The sequence below is a fragment of the Megachile rotundata genome, chromosome 7 (assembly GCF_050947335.1).
Source record: "Megachile rotundata isolate GNS110a chromosome 7, iyMegRotu1, whole genome shotgun sequence".
Taxonomy (NCBI): Eukaryota; Metazoa; Arthropoda; class Insecta; order Hymenoptera; family Megachilidae; genus Megachile; species Megachile rotundata.
This window is the reverse complement of record NC_134989.1, coordinates 12,943,501-12,964,160: the sequence shown is the minus strand read 5'-3', so window position 1 is coordinate 12,964,160 and position 20,660 is coordinate 12,943,501. Positions and strand designations below refer to the sequence as shown.

The 20,660-nt window shown below is 40.2% G+C and overlaps 1 protein-coding gene across 38 annotated transcripts in view; it reads right to left on the bottom strand.

Moving 5' to 3' along the window:
• The window catches only part of CaMKII (Calcium/calmodulin-dependent protein kinase II), a 164,107-nt gene that overhangs the window by 89,429 nt on the left and 54,018 nt on the right, over nucleotides 1–20,660 (bottom strand). For all 38 annotated transcript variants that reach the window (XR_013038685.1, XM_076533265.1, XM_076533271.1 and 35 more), the window contains exons 4-7: nucleotides 6,885–6,939; nucleotides 5,991–6,129; nucleotides 4,250–4,352; nucleotides 752–930 (exon numbers count right to left, since the gene is read on the bottom strand). Coding sequence is in view for 37 of the 38 variants with exons in the window: in XM_076533265.1 (XP_076389380.1) it covers nucleotides 752–930; nucleotides 4,250–4,352; nucleotides 5,991–6,129; nucleotides 6,885–6,939 (476 nt within the window). In the remaining variant the exon portion in view is untranslated. The remainder of the gene's footprint in view (nucleotides 1–751; nucleotides 931–4,249; nucleotides 4,353–5,990; nucleotides 6,130–6,884; nucleotides 6,940–20,660) is intronic.

The window sequence follows — 20,660 nt, the reverse complement described above, 5'->3', positions numbered from 1 at the left end:
TATATACTAAACACGTCAGAAAATGAACATGTATATTGAACAAGTCTGAAATTGATGTACATGGAACAAGTCTAAAATTGATGTACAGTGAATAAGTCTGAAATTGATATGCAATGAACAAGTCAGAAATTGATGTACACTGAACTTATCAGAAAATGATGTATATTGAACAAATCAAAAATTGATGAATACGGAACAAGTTAGAAATTCATGTATATTAAACAAGACAGAAAATGAAAATCTTTATGACAAATATATCTTGTCCATTTGTCTGCACCACTTCAAGAAGAGAATTTTGTGCTTCCTTCAAAAACGTGACATTTCCAAGATAGCAACATATGTCGATAAATATTTAATGACGAGAAAACGAACCTTTGCATGACATAAATATGAATACAATGATTATCAAATATAAATACAAGCATGACGATTGTTAAATATACATGTGAGTGAATATTTCTCAACATGTTTGAATACACAGGGAATAGTATATCAAGGAATATTTCAGAAAGAATAATAATTTTGTACACATCAAAATGTGAAATATAAAACTGAAACCATCACTAGTCAGTCAAATAAAGTAACTCAATTCATGTCAATTTTTGTATTGTAATCAGTAGTAAAAAGTAATAGTAACAGTGCTTAGTTTCATAATTATGATAGCTCAAAATTATTGAACGACAGATTTAAAAAGGAAGGAAAATAAGGTGGAAATAATTTAGTATGAATGGTAAGTCATATAAGTTCTTACATCGTACGATCCAGCCTTGATCTGCGCATACAGTCGATGCTGATCCTCGTCCCAGAAAGGCGGGTAACCAACGAGGAGGATGTAAAGAATGACACCGCACGCCCAGATGTCGACAGGTTTGCCGTATGGTTCTTTCTTCAGGACTTCCGGGCTGAGGTAACCGGGCGTCCCGGCGAAACCTTTCCAACCAATCGATTCCATTTACTCCGAGGAAGCATTTTATTTTCCGTAGGGTAGTGATGGGTTCGAACCGAATTTAGGGAATTTCAGAATTTGGAGAATTTGAGAATTTGGGGGATTTGGAGAATTTAGGAAATTTGGGGGACTTGGGGAGTTTGGAGAATTTGGAATTTTGAGAATTTGGGGAATTTCAGAATTTGGAGAATTTCAGAATTTGGGGGATTTGGAGAATTTAGGAAATTTGGGGGATTTGGGGAGTTTGGAGAATTTGGGGAATTTGGAATTTTGAGAATTTGGGGAATTTCAGAATTTGGAGAATTTCAGAATTTGGGGGACTTGGAGAATTTAGGAAATTTGAGGGACTTGGGGAGTTTGGAGAATTTGGGGAATTTGGAATTTTGAGAATTTGGGGAATTTCAGAATTTGGAGAATTTCAGAATTTGGAGAATTTAGGAAATTTGGGAGACTTGGGGAGTTTGGAGAATTTGGGGAATTTGGAATTTTGAGAATTTAGGGAATTTGAGAATTTGGAATTTTGTAAAATTAATAACTTTAAGAATTTTGGAAATTCCAAAATATAGAATTGTAAGAATTCCCAATTTCCCCAATTTAGAACTTCAAAAATTTACAAGTTCTCAAATTTGAAATTTAGCTATTATTTAAACTTACAAATATCTAAACTTCCAAATCCAAGAATTTATCAAAAACATGAAAGCTAAGCCCGACAGCGATATCCCCAAATACCACACATCGCCATTGTCTACAAAAAGCAAAAAAAAAAAAACGACAGCCAGAACGGAAAGAAAAGGCAAATCGAGAAGTAAAGAGGAATGAAAATAATCTGTGGAACAATATGGAGAAAGCAGGTAGGAAAAGTGGATGTGTGGTAGCGAAGGATGATGGTTCTTTGACCGCAAACACAATACGGCGCTGTTCCGTAGCGAAAATCTCAGAACGGTGAATCTACTTTGCCTGCGGAAACTTTTCCAATAGCATGGAAAACTTTTGCTAGAGCTTTTCCGCGATAAAACAAACTGGAACAGCCAGTTGTACAAGGACGTTTCAACGCGAGGTTAGGCTACCGTACTCTACTGTTGGTTTCGAAAGTTGGAAAACATGGACGCTATTAGTACTTGATTGAACATATTCATTCGCTTCTTGCATTTTTTAAATTACGAGTGTACAGAACTTGTACTACTTTTTATTTTGCATAGTCGCTTCATAAATATATTTTACTATTTCTGCTATAGGAATTTGGGAATTTTGCGAATTTGGGGAAATTGAGGAATTTGAGAATTTGGGGGATTTGGGGAGTTTGGGGAATTTGAGGAATTTGGGGAGTTTAGGGAATTTGAAGAATTTGGGGAATTTGGAGAATTTGAGGAATATGGGGAATTTGAGAATTTGGGGAATTTGGGGAATTCGGAGAATTTAGGAAATTTGGGGGATTTGGGGAATTCGGAGAATTTGGGGAATTTGGGGAATTTGAGAATTTGGGGAATTTGGGGGATTTGGGGAATTTGGGGGATTTGGGGAATTCGGAGAATTTAGGAAATTTGGGGGATTTGGGGAATTCGGAGAATTTGGGGAATTTGAGGAATTTGGAGAATTTGAGAATTTGGGGAATTTGGGGTATTTGGGGAATTTGGAGAATTTGGGGGATTTGGGGAATTCGGAGAATTTAGGAAATTTGGGGGATTTGGGGAATTCGGAGAATTTGGGGAATTTGAGAATTTGGGGAATTTGAGAATTTGGGGAATTTGAGAATTTGGGGAATTTGGGGTATTTGGGGAATATAGAGAATTTGGGGAATATGGGGGATTTGGGGAATTTGGGGAATTTAGAGAATTTAGGAAATTTGGAAGATTTGGGGAATTTGAGAATTTAGGGAATTTGAGAGTTTGGGAAATTTGAAAGTTTGGGGAATTTGAGACTTTGGGAAATTTGAGAATTTGAGGAATTTGGGGAAATTGGAGAATTTAGGAAATTTTGGGAATTTGAGAATTTGGTGAATTTGAAAAATTGCGAAATTTTGATAATTTAGGAAATTTGGGGAATTTGGGGAGTTTGGAGAATTTAAGGAACTTGGAAAATTTGACAGAAGTTTACAATTACTGTATAATAATAATTGTAACAATTGTATCAAAAATTCTATTCGTCTCAAGTAATAATTATAACAGCAAAATAACAATGATTACAATTAATAATTGCATTTAATTTAATTATAATAATTACAGAAAAATTTGTTCGAATTTTCAGAAATTTCAGCGGTGAAGGAGTTGTAATTAAAATATTGTAGAAACATCGAAATCGTAATATTTCTATGCACGTACAACGGCCATTAATCGACAAAAGGGTGGCAGAAAATGCAGGGACGAATGAAAATGTCGACAGTCAAATTTAAAATCGCGACAGCCTAGAAACGACGGAGAGAAACTGGCAGATGTACCGAAGAATTACACGGGAACGGTGAAAAAAAGAAATATCTTTTTCCATTTCATTTCTTTTTTTTTTTTTTCTATTTCTAGAACACCCACTTTCTGCCGACGCGGAAATGCAAACGAATTTAAATAAACCCCCGACGTCGATTCGTTACGTAAATTTGTAAACCTACGAACAAGTTTCCCGTCTCTCCTCATTTTTATGTATTTTTAAACACCACGATTTACACAATGAAGTCGATTATAATTATGTTCACGATGTTGTGTAACTTTTTTGCTACAACTTTCTGTACCGCGTTGTTTGGTCGACTTTGCGAAAATGCATTTTTCAGATGTTTCAGTACTGGCAAGGAAATAACGATACGTAAATATTTTCTGTAAATGTTTGGTTGAAGATAAAATAATATGGTACTTTTGGATATCTTATAAAGATAGAAGAACAGGTTTTAACTGAAAGAAAATAATGCGTTCAACAATGTTGTTAATTGTGGAGTTTCGTATTCATTTATTAAGAATAAAATATGTGATACAATTATCAGAATAAACATAATAAAATATAGTTCATATGATTAAATTTAGATTTTATGAAGTTAACTTTAATAAGACCATCTTTGATATTTCATAACTATAATTTTTTGTTATACCTTAAAATGTTATAAATTTATAATATTACCTATAGTACTTTTGCTATAAATTTTTTAATAGAAAATATTTGTTAATTGTAAAATTAATTATTTTTGTTTAGCCTTATTGCTTAAGAGACTTTAACAATATAATTTTTTTAGAAGCGACGAAATTATGTATCGAAGGGTTGATAGGTCATACGTGAATGATATATTAAATATTTAGAAAAAAAAATAGAAATAGTGAGACTTACCGAACCATGCTTGTTGTTCGCCCTGCACCTCGATCGCCAATCCGAAATCCGCTAATTTCACAGCCGCGCCTTTCGCCTTACTCGCGAGAAGTAAATTTTCAGGCTGTAACAAAAAGAATACAGTTCTATTAAACTTGCATATTACACTTTTCGAAAGTCCTATTAACTTTTCAGAGCGGACTAGTAACTTTGGGACGCTTATTTTGTAGAAAACCAAACGGGGTATACATTTACTTATATCACTTCATTTTGGGAGAAATTAAGTTCAACATTTTTTAGAACAGAAAATAATCGAAACTGAATAATTGAAAACTTGGAAACTTGACAACTTGAAAATTAAAAACTTGAGGAATTAAAAACTCGAAGAATTGAAAACTTGAGGAATTGAAAGCTTGACGAATTGAAAACTTGCGGAATTGAAAACTCGAAGAATTGGAAACTTGAAGAATTGAATAGCTTGAGGAATTGGAAACTTGAAGAATTGAAAACTTGAAGAAATGGAAACTTGAGGAATTGGAAACTCGAAGAACTGAAAACTTGAAGAATTGGAAACTTGAAGAATTGAAAGCTTGAGGAATTAAAAACTCGAAGAATTGAAAACTTGAGGAATTGAAAACTTGAGGAATTGAAAACTCAAAGAATTGAAAACTTGAGGAATTGAAAACTCGAAGAATTGGAAACTTGAAGAATTGAAAACTTGAAGAAATGGAACCTTGAGGAATTGGAAACTCGAAGAACTGAAAACTCGAAGAATTGAAAACTCGAAAAATTGAAAACTCGAAGAATTGAAAACTCGAAAAATTGAAAACTCGAAGAATTGGAAGCTTGAAGAATTGAAAGCTTGAGGAATTAAAAACTCGAAGAACTGAAAACTTGAAGGATTGAAAACTCGAAGAATTGAAAACTCGAAAAATTGAAAACTCGAAGAATTGGAAACTTGAAGAATTGAAAGCTTGAGAAATTGGAAACTTGAAGAATTGAAAACTTGAAGAAATGGAAACTTGAGGAATTGGAAACTCGAAGAACTGAAAACTTGAAGGATTGAAAACTCGAAGAATTGAAAACTCGAAGAATTGAAAACTTGAAAAATTGAAAACTCGAAGAATTAAAATCTCAAAGAATTGAAAACTTGGAAAATTGAAAACTAGAAGAATTGAAAACTAGAAGAATTAAAAACTTGAAGAATTGAAAACTCGAAGAACTGAAAACTTGGAAAATAGTAAAATATAACCCTTAAAATTGAGAATAAAAAAATTGAAAGCTGAAAAATTGGTAATCAAAATAATTGAAAGTCTACTGCCCAAACAACGAATCCTTAAACCATTAGAACTGCTCTAATTTTCCATTCATTCTATCGCAAAAAGAACCCACAATCTCCCACTCATCCACCATTTTCGCGCACCCTATCCGTCGTAGCGAAAGGTTTAATTAGCGCAAAGAAAAATGGTTTCGAACAGCAGACTTCATATAACCGTAAAAATCAAAATCAGCAAGATAAATCTCAAATTTCCTACTGACTCTGTAGATCTAACGAACCTATTAAAGCTTCTCTATTTACTTTTCACAATTTCCATCTTGATCTTCTTTTGTCTGTCCAAATAGTAAGTTCGCAAAGAAATGTTTGCTCAAAGCAAATTTTATTCGAGGTGCACTGAATCATTCAAGGATGACATTTTGTTGAGTGATTCTTTTTTTTGACAACGTTGATTTCTTATGTCAGAGTTAGGTTAGGGTAACGTACTTTCAGGTCCCTGTGCACAACTCCATTATGATGGCAGTGGTGAACGCTTTCCAGGATTTGTTGAATACAGTGTGACGCGTCCGCTTCGCTGTAGAATTCTCGTGCTACTATATCCTCGAACAATTCTCCACCAGTCACTCTGAAAACGTAATAAATTTTACGATCACTAAGTCCTTTCCTCTTATTTGGAATTATTGCATGTGACGTTAGTCTGATCACGTTCGATGCATAAAAACGCTACGCTTCGTGATCAAATATCAAGCATGTAATATTTAAACATACATGTTTCATCAATTGTGTACTATGTGAAAAACTTCCATATTTTATAAACAAATATCTGTCAATTATGTGACGTCCATATTTTATCAACTATGCAATATGTGAAAAACGTTCATATTTGATAATCAACTTTGCAACATGTGACATCATTTCGTTTATTTAATACGAAAATAGTAGCGCGTAAAAATATTTAATTTGTTCGACAAGGAAAAAGTGATATTTTATAATAGAGTACTTTGACATAATGAAAGGCGAGATGTTAATAAAAAGCGTGATCGAAGAAATTTCTAACGATAGGTACCGGATGAACGAACTATCGTAAAACTGATTGGACTCGTAATTAAATGGCTAACGATACTTTTCGCCGCGGAATATCGATACTCGCGTGGATTCATTAATATGCAAATCGGGCTTGATTAAAATTCACGAGGACCGACCGTTCGAGTAATCGTCAGGCGACTGGTACAAATTAACAATCACCGGGCTTCGAAAGAAAATCAAAAACGAACATGGAAAATTCGTTCGTTGTGGAAAATCGGGAAAATCACGCGAGAATTTTGTCGAATAAAACATTTCGCTTTTGTCGCGTTTTTTTTTGGCGTTAAATATACTTACAAGTCAAACACAAGGTAATGGTAATTTTCCTCTTGTATGCTGTCGTGTAATCTCACTGTAACAGAAAAGAAAACACGGACATTAAACATTACATGTTTTAACCAAAATATACACACACATACATACATACATACACATATTCATTCATACATGTAGACATATGTAGACATACAGACATACATACATACACACATACATACATACACACATACATACGTACATACATACATTCATTCATACATGTAGACATATGTAGATACATGTAGACATACATTCATACGTACAGACACATGCATATGTGAACATACTGATATTCATACATACATCTTCATATGTGTAAATTCACACATACATACATTCATGCATACATCTTCATATGTGTAACTTCATACATACATACATTCATACATACACACATATAGAAATACATATGAACATACTGACATTCATATATGCATCTTCATATGTGTATACTCATACATACATGTAGACATACACACATGCATATATTCACACATGTATATGTATATCCATATATACACATATATGTATATCCATATGTACACATATACCTGCATGAATGCCTGTACACATACGAACATTCATATACAGTCACACGTGTACATATGTACGTAAATACATGTACATATGTGTACATACGTGATTGTACATATGTGTACGTCATTATACTCAAAGAAACAGTGCTTCCAAACAGAATATTTATAATCTCCCCAGTCATATTTCAAGGCGTAAGGAAACACATCCAGTAGGAATTATTTATCAGAATTGTTTATTAGACTTCAGATACGATAGCATTTCATGTCGAGTATCATTTGCATCCACGACATTTTGCTCGATCACGACATTCATTAAGGTCAACGAAGAGACGGTGCTCGCGATACAGACCAACGGTCTCCTCGAATCGGCCTTAATTAATGTCAAGTGAGGGCGCGGACCAAGTCTACGCGAAAATCAACGACGCTAAGCGTCTCGCGTTATTTTATGCACTACTAAACAAACTGATAGAACATCTTAGAGACTCGCGTATTTCGTACAATTTAAACGAAGGTAAAACCCGTAGCTACGTTAACTTTCCTCGTTACTGGTTAAAACGAACTTAAAATTAGATTCTTCGTTGGATCGTTCTCTTAACTTGATCTTCCTCGGGGATTAAATTGTCACGCGTTATATTGCTGTGCGTTATAATGACGTGGATCTTGTCGCTTCGCGTTCTATCGTTACAAGTGACGTACTATTTCTTACAATTTGATGAAGTGCAACTTTAATGCGTTTTAATATGATGCGTTGTTATTTGAAGCGCTGTAATTCGACAGCTTGTAACGCAACAGCGTTGTAACTTGAAGTATTGCAATTCAATGCGCTGTGATTCAACGCGTTTTAATATGATGCGTTGTAACTCGACAGCATATCATTCACAGCGTTGTAATTTGATACCTTGGCATTAGAAGCGCTGTGACTTAGCGTGTTGTTATTCGATGCGCTTTGACTCACAGCATTGCAATACGTTGTAATTCGTTGCGCTGTAACTTAACCCGATGCAATACGATGCATTGTAATTTGATGCGCTGTAACCCATTGCGTTGACATGGGAAGCGCTGTGACCCAATGCGTTGTAATTCGATGCGCTGTAAATTTAAGGCGATGGAACCCAACGTATTAGAACTATGGTGCACTAAGACTTCGGTGCGTTGTAAGTTTGTCGCGCTGTAACTTTGGAGCGTTGTAACTTTGGAGCGCTGTAACTTTGATGCGTCGTGACTTCGGAGCGCTATAACTTTGACGCGCTGTGTCGTCGCAGCGCTGCAACTTTGGTGCGCTGTCGTGACAAAGCGCCGTGACTCTGACGCGCTGTAATTTCGGAGCGCTGAAACTTTGACGCGCTGCAATGTCGGAGCGCTGAAACTTTGACGCGCTGTGATGTCGAAGCGCTGAAACTTTGACGCGCTGTGATGTCGGAACGCTGAAACTTTGACGCGCTGTAATGTCAATGCGCCGTGACTTTGACGCGCTGTGCCGTCGGAGCGCTGTAACTTCAGAGCGTCGTAACTTTAACGCGCTGTAACTCGACACATTGTAGCGCTAAAATTCCATATCTCAACGCGATAAAATTTCAACGCGTTATAACTGTCCACGTTGCAACTATTCGCACTGAAACTCCCCCTGATTCAATACGAAACACAAATATTGATAATAACGCAACGACAAGAGGAAATTGTATACGCACGAAAATTGCATTTCCGTTATCAGCGAAACAACCAGTATTCCTTATTTCCTCGTCCGACATTTCCTTCCCCGTACACGAACGACAAACGATAGCTGATAGAAGAAAAAAAAAGAAAATGAACGGAAAGAAACGACTCGATCCAAAACGTGATCTATCTCCATTTCTCTCTTTCTTTCTATCTCGTCGATAAAAATTCCCATAATAACGCTCGTTCTGGTCCTCTGATCTTCGTCTCCCTCTTGATCCTTATTGGATCGGCGGCGGGTATCAAAGTGCGAGAAGATAGGCTCTCTCTATCTTTTTCCTTTTGATCGGCTTGAGGATCATTTGAAAAGGATGAAGGGCAGAGGATCTCTGCCGTCTGAACGGTGTCTCGTTCTTCGGGATATCTCTTCCATTTTCATTAAATTTTGCTGGCTTCGCGAGTTTCCAGGCGACGACCCATCACGCAACGGCTACCTTTTTTCTGCACAGCTTCCCGGACGGTTCGTCGCGATCTCGCGTCGATAGAGGAGACAATTTCTTTCATGTTTTTAGATAACGTATAGAACTGGATTCTCGCCGACTGATATGGGAAATGATTCCGTGGAAACGATTTATCGAACAACGTTTCCGTGATCTGTACAAGTAGCAAGTGCGATTCTCATATTACTTCACGATCTTTTTCATGAGATTCTGAGGAGAGTTATACTGTCTATTTTCTGGATTAGTTTAACGATGCGTGGCTTTATTACGAGTGGTACAATCTGTGCAAATATTATGCTGATAACAATCTTGGTGAGTATTGAGATCAAACACAAGTGGCGATCTAGTTATCATGGTAGTTTCAAACATGGGGATACTATATATGGCAATATACCGCGAGGGAAATACTATGTGTAATAGCATCGCATGTAGAGATTCAAAACGTAAGGATTTACTGTGTGGCAATTTAACACATGGTAATGTAGCGTGTGCAAATTTAACGCGTGGCAATATAACGCGAGGTAATTTGTCATGTGAAAATCTATCTTATGAAAATATAACGGGTAGTACTATAATGCATAGCAATTTACAACTTGACAATGTAATGCGTGTAAATACAACGCGCGGCGATATAACGCGAGATGCTATGACGCGTGGCAATATAGCACGAGATACTATAATGCGTTGCAATCTACTTCGAGAAATTCTACCGTGTGAAAATACAAGGCGTGGAAATATATCATGCGGCGATATAACGCGAGATACTGCGACGCGCGGCAATATAGCACGTGGTACTACAACGCGACGTAATTTACAACGTAGCAATCTATCTCTCGCGTAGAAATGCAACGCGTGGCAATATAACACGCGGCGATATAACGCGAGGTAATGTGACGCGTGGCAATATAACACGTGGTACTACAACGCATCGTAATTTACCACGTAGCAATCTATCGCGTAGAAATACAACGCGTGGCAATATAACACGCGGCGATATAACGCGAGATACTGCGACGCGCGGCAATATAGCACGTGGTACTACAACGCGACGTAATTTACAACGTAGCAATCTATCTCTCGCGTAGAAATGCAACGCGTGGCAATATAACACGCGGCGATATAACGCGAGGTAATGTGACGCATGGCAATATAGCACGTGGTACTACAACGCGTCGTAATTTACCACGTAACAATCTATCGCGTAGAAATACAACGCGTGGCAATATAACACGTGGCGATATAACGCGACGTAATGTGATGCGTGGCAATATAGCACGTGGTACTACAACGCGACGTAATTTACCACCTGGCAATCTATCTTGACGAAATACCGCGTGTGGCAATATAACACGTGGCAATGTATCGTATGGCAATATAAAGCTTAACAATATATCGCATGAAAATCTACCACAACGGAGTAGAACACTTGGCAATATAACGGGCGTCGATATAGGGCGCGTAATGGGGTTAACAGGCACTTTGATCGATTCAGAAAATATCAGAGGACGTTAATCTTGGCTAAAAGAAGGAGAAACGAGAGTAAACGGCGTAAGTATCGATCCTGGAAGCCACACCTCGACGCAACGCGTTTTCATGATTACCCCATGTAACCGAACCTTTTCCTCCTTGTTTCTAGACATTTTCCTCTGACATTTCATACCTCTGTGATTTATTATTTGGTGAAATTGTCGAGCGTATCTGCAGGAGGCGCCTAAAAGGTCAAGCTGCTTTCAAGTATGTTCAGAATGCCACAGTCGTAAGCGTGTATCAAATTGATAATGAATTTCCACATAAAATTTCAAAATCCCGCGAGAAATAACGTTACACGAAACTGCTACGATAAAACGTTTCATTCCTCGTGTTTTCATAATTGTAAACTCGACGTAACTTTTTTATTTCGTTACAAAGAATAATTCCGTTCGAAGTATTTAAATTTCAAGTTCTCGTCAGTGTTTTTTTCTTGAATCTTTTCCTGAAGTCACAATAGATATAAATAAACCGAAAGACGTCCGCGAAGCCAGCGATTCGCGGATAAGACGATTAACAAGAACGTCTTCCGCCCACGAAAAACCTTACTACAGGAAAGCTCGTTATTGTCGACGAACGCCGTCTTTATCGTCGTTAAACTTTGTCTCCGTTTGTGATTAGAGGGCGATCCTTGAAGAAATTACGATCGTTGATCCGGAGGCCGTGACAGAAACCCGAACGCCTACTTTTTCTCCCGGAACTCTATTTTTATTTCAAACGTGAAATTGCTGCGTCTTCCATCTAATAATACCGAAGCTACGTCTCTTCTGAAACCACTCATTTGTCAGATGATGTGTTATAAAGTTCTGTTATAAACTCGAAGATACACGGTTCGAGATAAATTGCTAAATCTCCAGATTCGATACTTAATTTCAAGATCAGTTAATCTACTTGATCAAATCAATATGTCCAAAAATTAAATCTTCAGATTTCTTAATTTTTATCGAATATGTGCATATCCTTAAATTTCTATATTTCTAATTATATTAAATCTTTGCACGTCCTAATTTATTCCAGGTACTTATCGAAAGCTCTGAACTCCGCAATACGACCAACAGAAAAACATATATGTCCCCTAGAATCGATTCCGGGATTGAACACAGGTGTTCCTGACAGCATCGAAATAACTAATAAATAAATTACTTATCAAGTGATAGCAATCTGGGTCACCGAGTTGATATCGAAAAACCGTGTAAAATCTAGCACTAAATCAAACTCAAATCAGCCAGTGGAATTGCCAGGGAGTACGAAATTCAGGGAACTCGAACGAGCACGAATTTAATACTAAATTTCCCGCTAATTCGATAAAACGATACTCGGACGAGACCGCGGTTTCGAAACCGCCGGAACTGAATTCGGTAAGTCGGAAAAAGGATTACAAGAGGTAATAAGAGTTTCTACCGCTTCCTGGGCCGATAAAACATCCTACCAATTACGTACAGTTTCTGGGTTCTATATGAATTCGACGAAGACTCGAAAGTTAAACGAGTTCCTTCGTAAGGAAAGCGGACTGAACTTTATTTTCCTTCGAGATTAATTTGTTATGCATTATATTGCTGTGCGTTGTAATTCTATGTGCTGTAATTCGATAACTTGTGCCGTATATTGTTGTAACGCTGACGCTGTAACTTTAACGCGTTGTAACTTTGCAGTGTTGTGACTATGGCGCGCTGTAACTTTGGCACGTTGTCACTTTGGCACGCTGTAACTTCAGCACGTTGTAACTTTGACGCGCTGTAACTTCGGAGCGTTATAACTTTGACGCGCTGCAACTACGGCGCGTTGGAACCTTGACGCACTGTAACTTCGAGGCGTTGTAAATCCGTAGCGCTGTAACTCGACACCCTACAACTTTGACAAAATAGATGTTCCTACCGAAATTCCTGCTCCATCGATAAAACAAGCATCCTACCAATTAAGTACATACGGATTTTGTGTTCAGTATGTTCGACGAAGATTCGAAAGTTAAACGAGTTCCATGAAAAGAAAAACAGACCGAACGTCTGTTTCGCGCGGAACAAAGAGGAAACAAGAGTAAAAGGAGGAAGCGTTAGACGTCGAAGCGAGCAAAGCCGAAAGTAAAACGGAAGAAAAGAAAGAGGAATCGGGGCGACAGCTAGTCTGACAGAAACGGGGTGAGATACGGTCGGTCGAGGAGGATCGATAGGTATCACTTGTTGACTGGAACGGACGTGTAAGGCTGGCGCACGCCATGATGGAAAACGGGCCGCGAAAGAGGACGCCGTAATTCATTTGGTCACGTCCAGACCGAACGGATAGAGCCGTACGATGAATAAAAGAAACCCACCTTCAACTCCTTATGAATTATGGAATCGACTCGAACGATTTAACAAACCCCGCGACTTTTGTCGACGTTCAGCGTCGCCTTCTAATTCGTTGCGCGACCGGTTACTACAACTGTTTTCATTCAACGATATCGCCGTATACTTCTTCGTTCAAACATTGTCGTTGACGTATGGTCCACGCGCGGTGTCACGCTTGGTCATATAATGGGTCGACGTACGATATATTTCGATGCGTGGTAATTCGATGCGTGGTAATTCGACGCGTGGTGATTCGACGCGTGGTAATTCCATGCGTGGTAATTCCACGCGTGGTAATTCCACGCGTGGTAATTCGACGCGTGGTAATTCCATGCGTGGTAATTCCACGCGTGGTAATTCCACGCATAGTAATTCCACGCGTGGTAATTTGACGCGTGGTAATTCCACGCGTGGTGAATCGACGCGTGGTAATTCCACGCGTGGTGAATCGACATGTGGTAATTCCACGCGTGGTGATTCTACGCGTGGTATTCCACGCGTGGTAATTCGACGCATGGTAATTCCACGCGTGGTGATTCGACGCGTGGTAATTCGACGCGTGGTACTTCCACGCGTGGTAATTCCACGCGTGGTAATTCGACGCATGGTAATTCCACGCGTAGTAATTCCACGCGTGGTAATTCCACGCGTGGTGAATCGATGCATGGTAATTCCACGCGTAGTAATTCCACGCGTGGTAATTCGTCGCGTGGTAATTCGACGCGTAGTAATTCCACGCGTGGTAATTCGACGCGTGGTAATTCGACGCGTGGTGATTCCACGCGTGGTAATTCGACGCGTGGTAATTCCACGCGTAGTAATTCCACGCGTGGTAACTCCACGCGTGGTAACTCCACGCGTGGTAACTCCACGCGTGGTAACTCCACGCGTGGTAACTCCACGCGTGGTAACTCCACGCGTGGTAATTTGTCGCGTGGTAATTCCACGCGTGGTAATTCGACGCGTGGTAATTCCACGCGTAGTAATTCCACGCGGGGTGATTCGACGCGTGGTGATTCGACGCGTGGTGATTCCACGCGTGGTAATTCGACGCGTGGTACTTCCACGCGTGATAAATCCACGCATAGTAATTCCACGCGTGGTGATTCGACGCGTGGTAATTCGACGCGTGGTAATTCTACGCGTAGTAATTCCATGCGTGGTAATTCGACGCGTGGTAATTCGACGCGTGGTGATTCGACGCGTGGTAATTCGACGCGTGGTAATTCCACGCATGGTAATTCCATACGTGCTAATTCGAAGCGTGGTAATTCCACGCGTAGTAATTCCACGCGTGGTAATATATATTATTAACATAATAATTGACACTACTGAGTCGTAACGAATTGCTTCAGTACCAAAGACTCAGTGTCAAAAGTCCCATGCGTCACCGACTCTCCCTATAGATTCTTCTATAGTGAGAGTGTGCGACTCTTCCTTCACAAAAGGAAGAAACATGTAGCACATACGCTATAGCGACGCATAAAAGAGAGGTTCCGAGAGAATATCGCGTAACGCGAAGGTTCAGCGTGGTAGTTTAATTCTTAAGGGAAAATTAGCATACGTCGGAGCATCGGGGTAGCGAGAGTACGGTCATATATTCTGAGTTTATGCTTTCTCGGCCGTGGAAAGCGGCGTACACGCGTGCGGACAGCGCGGAACTTGGTCGCGTAGTAGAAGTACAAAAGTTTCGCGGCACGTCGGGCCAACCTCGTTTATGGCCACTATAAATCTGACATATGCACGCCGCGATCTCGCCGCCTTTTCGTGCCGCCGAAACTACATTTTTCCCTCGGAAATAAAATCGGGTTTACGTTCGCCAACTTTCCTACTAAAAGAAAATATTAAATTCATCCTCTTCGGAATTTGCTACATTGAAAACTTGCGGACTTCGTACGCCGTTTGACCAATTCGAATAGCCGGGGGATGTCGATTATCTCTCTGTATTTCCGTTGCAAAGGTCGCGCAAAAATTACGGTCAACATCAATTTAAAGTTCGATGCGGTCGAAAGGTATGCTCGAAGCGTGAAAGGTTAATCATCGCCGCCTACGTTTTGGTCCAATCGAAAGAGTACGCTAATTAGATTCGACTTCAAAGCTTCACTTCGGCTTACCCACGCACACTTCGACCCCTGGACAACTTACACGCCGACAGTTTGTGGAAAATGTATTTTTGTAATCTCTCCATAAAAGATAAATAAGGGGAAAAGTGTCGGTACATAATTTGTAACCATCGAGAGAAATGCATATGTTATGTGTCCACCTGTTTTTCCTTCACGAGTTACGACTTCATTGTTGTAACTTCTAATATGTATTGTTAATACCCTAATATCCCTAGATCTCGATCCCCGAAACATCTATGTCCCAGTATCCTCGAATTCCAAATGCAAAATAGCGCGGAAATATGAAACCAGCAAGTGCCGGAAATGAAGACAGCAAATCCAGCGCGAAGAGAGTACAAACACGTAGCGTATACAGTTGGTAAGTTACGTATACGACGGAAAGAGAGAGGGGGAGAGAAAACGTTTGCAGAGCGTGGAGTTGCACAGGTGGTCGCAAACGATCAGGACCAGGCTAATTATCCTCGCAGGCACGAATCGTACGGCTAATTTAACCAAGGAATTGCCGTACACCGAGTTACATCTAGACGATTGGCTCCGCTGAAACCGCACGAATCATCTGGCTGGCTGTTCTAATTATAATCGCGCTTGAATTCCCGTAGAAAAACCCCCTCGAGACGAGGGTAAACCGCCAGATTACAGATTATCCTCGTTACGCGATTTTTCATTCCCGTCGTTCGTCCCTGATCCCCTCGAGCTTCCTACGCCCGGATTTTCTATCTCGTCTATTCCCTTCTTCGATGAATTAACGCCAACACGGACATTAACCGACGGAATGCTACGGGAATTTATTGAATTTTGCGTCACGTGCTTCTCTGTTACGTTCAAACTTTTTTAACCTACTTTTCGAGTGGTAACAATCGTTTTTTATTAAAAAATTAATACTGGAGACGGTGGAAATTGGTTATATGCAGCTTTACAGTGCGTGGCAATATAACGAGAAGTAATGCATCGGCGATATAATGCGTGATGATGCAAGACGTGATGATTTAGTGCGTAGAAATTACAACGTGTGATAATATAACACGTATGGAGATATAACGCGTGGTGATATATCGCGTGGCGATATAACGTGAAATAAGTCAACGGCTGAAATTTTAATATTTGGCGATACAACGCGTGGCGATACAAACGGTAGTACGTCGACGCGTGGAATTACAACGCGTGGCGATATAACACGAAGTAACTCAACGCGTGGCGATATAACGCGAAGTAACTCAACGCGTGGCGATATAACGCGTGGGAATACTACGCGTGGCGATATAATGCTTGGGAATACTACGCGTGGCGATATAACGCGTGCGAATACTACGCGTGGCGATATAACGCGTGGGAATACTACGCGTGGCGATATAACGCGTGCGAATACTGCGCGTGGCGATATAACGCGTGGGAATACTACGCGTGGCGATATAACGCGTGCGAATACTGCGCGTGGCGATATAACGCGTGAGAATACTACGCGTGGCAATATAACGCGTGGAAATACTACGCGTGGCGATATAACGCGTGGGAATACTACGCGTTGTGATATAACGCGCGGCGATATAACGCGAAATAATTCGACGCGTGGAATTACAACGCGTGGTGATATAACACGTGGCAATTTAACACATGGAAAATATAATATGTAATGATATAACGCATAGTATCACAACCATATAAATATACAACATATTCAGATTCAACACGTAGCCATATAATGCATGGCCATATAACGCATGGCCATATAAGCGTAGCTACATGTATAACGTAGCAACACGTTCGATATCAATTCGAGTAATTAAGTACTGAAATGAAATCGATAAAATTACGAAGGCATAATTTTCATTGAATTATTCCAAACGAGTTCGAAAATGACTAAAAACGAGCAGGTAATTTTAACATCTCGTCCGATATTGGCTGCGAATTCGTGTTCGATGTGGAAGTCAAAGAGACGATTCTTTGAAGCATTCCCGTTGGATCAGAATCGTTAAAGGTTCTCTGTGTTCTATCAAACTGGGAAGCTTACCTTTGTGCGAGCACACAGAAGCGAAATTCGAGGTGATCGACGGATTAGAATTTCTCGAGAGATTTCGAAGAATTTCTGCGTAGAAATTCGAAGCAAATGAACACCCTCGTGCGCGCCAAGAATCGCCGTTTAATTGGTCATACGATTCTCTCCGCGAAAAGAACTTTTATTCCGAGAATTCACCGGCTACTCCAAACTTGGAACAAGTTCCCGGGAAAAGCGCGGTAGCCACGTAAAATCGAGATAACCAACGTTCGTTTTCCAAGAATCTCGAAACAACTTCGCCGTTCCGATTCACCGAATCAAATTCTAATTATGCATTCCGGTTGTTATCTAAAAAGTGAATGGTACGAACCTCCGGGGCGGGTTCGACGAAAAGCTCGATCGAACGGCAATTTTAGCGAAAAATTTCATCGCCAAAGAACAATTTATCACGCAACGATTATTCCATGAATGAAATCAATAATTATTCCATGAATGAAACGATACATTCGTTCTCGATTATCCCCCGTTCTATGCATCGCGGGTATCGCGAAAGGATTCGTGACAGGTAATGGTCAATAAAATTCGTTTGCGGACGAATAAAAGAACAGCCGAGAGATTACTCGTTCGACCGTGGCTCAACACGGTTGCATTGCCACAAATACCAGCCAACTAGTTTCCTTTCCGTTCGATCGATTAATAAAGAGAAAAAACTAAAACGTTAATTGCCGTGTCACGTATCCTTGACAGTCGGCTAGGACAAATTTCACAGAGCTTTTCTCTATTGTTACACCTGTCGATATCTGCGTTTCGACGATGCACTTAGACCTCCATGACTTCTAGGGACTTACTAGTTCATAAATTAATTTAATTTCTAATTAAAACATATTGTAATGTAGATACGTACATACATCTTCACAGAGCATCCTTTCGCTAAAATACAGACAAGCGTGATAATTAAATGGATAATCGAAACAGTTTGGCGCTCATAATTTCGAGCATCTCGGTGATATTATAATTTGTCCCGAAGTAAAGCACAAGTAACGTTAACCACGATTCCAATTAGCCGAAGGTGGCCGGTTGTGTCGGAGCCGAGATTGTTCCCCGGAGACCGACCCATCGAGAATTACCGCTCTTCCGATCGTTCGCGTGTCGAACCTGGTATCCACCGATAAATTAATCGTGCGCCGGGCAATTTTCTCAGGGAAAAACGGTCGGGAAAAGACATTTGCATAAAAGGTCTGCAGTCCGTTCTAGGGTAACGAGGAAATTTGGCGAAAACGCGATTAGCCATGCCAACCTTGAATCAACCCGACGGTTAAAAGACACCTGGATGCAAGCCAATCTCGTTTTCTCGCCGACATGACAGCGAGGAGAAAATTGTCGTCGCGAGTGCCAAGTATGGCTCGGCAACGTTTTCTGCAAGATCGGCGGTAAGAAAATCCCGAGATGTGGCGAGATAACAGGTGGTCCGCTCTTCAGGATGTAAAATTAGAATGCTACTCGATTATTCGATGTGGCCCCGATCGAACGAGATCGCGAAACGCGATTATTCTTTGTTCGCAAGAGAGCCTGATCACGTGATCCTGCGATTCTTGACACCGAACCAAGAAAGATCGATGGCCTAGTAAATTCAGATGATGCTGAGTCGAGAGCGATCAAAAGTTCGTGTTATCGAAAGTTGAGTAAGCGTTTAAAGGGTTTATATCTGCTTCTATCGATTATCCTCGACACACGTACACAAATTATCCTACATTTTCGAAATTTTCGAACTGAGAACTTAACGTAATATCTTGTTGTACACGTGACTCAAATTTTTAGTACTCTTCAATTTGGTTAGGTCTAACTAATAGCTTCTATAGTTAAAGATCGCTAAATACTTGAATTAGTTGTACGCACCGAATTTCCACGCGTCAATTTCCCACGCATCGAATTACCACGCACCGAATTTCCACGCGTCAATTTCCCACGCATCGAATTACCACGCGTCGAATTCCCACGCGTCGATTTACCACGCATCGAATTACCACGCATCGAATTACCACGCGTCGAATTACCACGCGTGGAATCACCACGCGTCGAATTACCACGCGTCGAATTACTACGCGTGGGATCACCACGCGTCGAATTACCACGCGTGAAATCACCACGCGTCGAATTACCACGCGTAGAATCGCCACGCGTCAAATTACTATGCGTGGAGTCACCGCGCGTCGAATTACCACGCGTCGAATTCCCACGCGTGAAATCACCACGCGTCGAATTACCACGCGTGGAATCACCACGCGTCAAATTACTACGCGTGGAGTCACCGCGCGTCGAATTACCACGCGTGGAATTACTACGCGTGGAATCACCATGCGTGGAATCACCACGCGTGGAATCACCACGCGTGGAATCACCACGCGTCAAATTACCACGCGTGGAATCGTCGCGCGTCGAATTACCACGCGTAGAATCACCACGCGTCAAATTACCACGCGTTGAATTTCTACGCGTGGAATAACCACGCGTTGAATTATCACGCGTGGAAGTACCACGCGTCGAATTAACGCTGGGTAAACGTCGGGATTCGCGAACGAAAGGTTTCTATAACTGAAATCAAAGGCAAGAAATAAAAATATGAGGCGTAACTGGAAAACGAATTCGATCTGTTACCGATCTGGACAACATCGTGTTTGTTCACTTTCCCGGTTTATTGGATTCCAATATTGTCCACTTCTTAGTTCCCATTTATAATTTTCATCGTTAGCGACACGGTGACATTGGTGGTCGATCGAGAGCTTCCACGTGCCCTTTATACCGCTCCAATGAATATATTTCCACGACCTGCATAACACTTCCCTTTATGGTCATGGTTAAACGGGTCTTTAATAGACTCTTGAAATTGACGATTAATTTTATGGCGATATGGAGGATTGTTTGTTGGATTTGTAAGGTGTTATGATTCATTTTGGTTTGGTTAGTTTAGACTTATTGATCATTGGATGGTACAGAGATACATCATATGCTATGTACAAAATGTTATGCAGAAAATGTACATAATGATTGCTATGTAGAAATGCTATGTAGAAAATGCACGTAAAAAATGCTATACAGAAA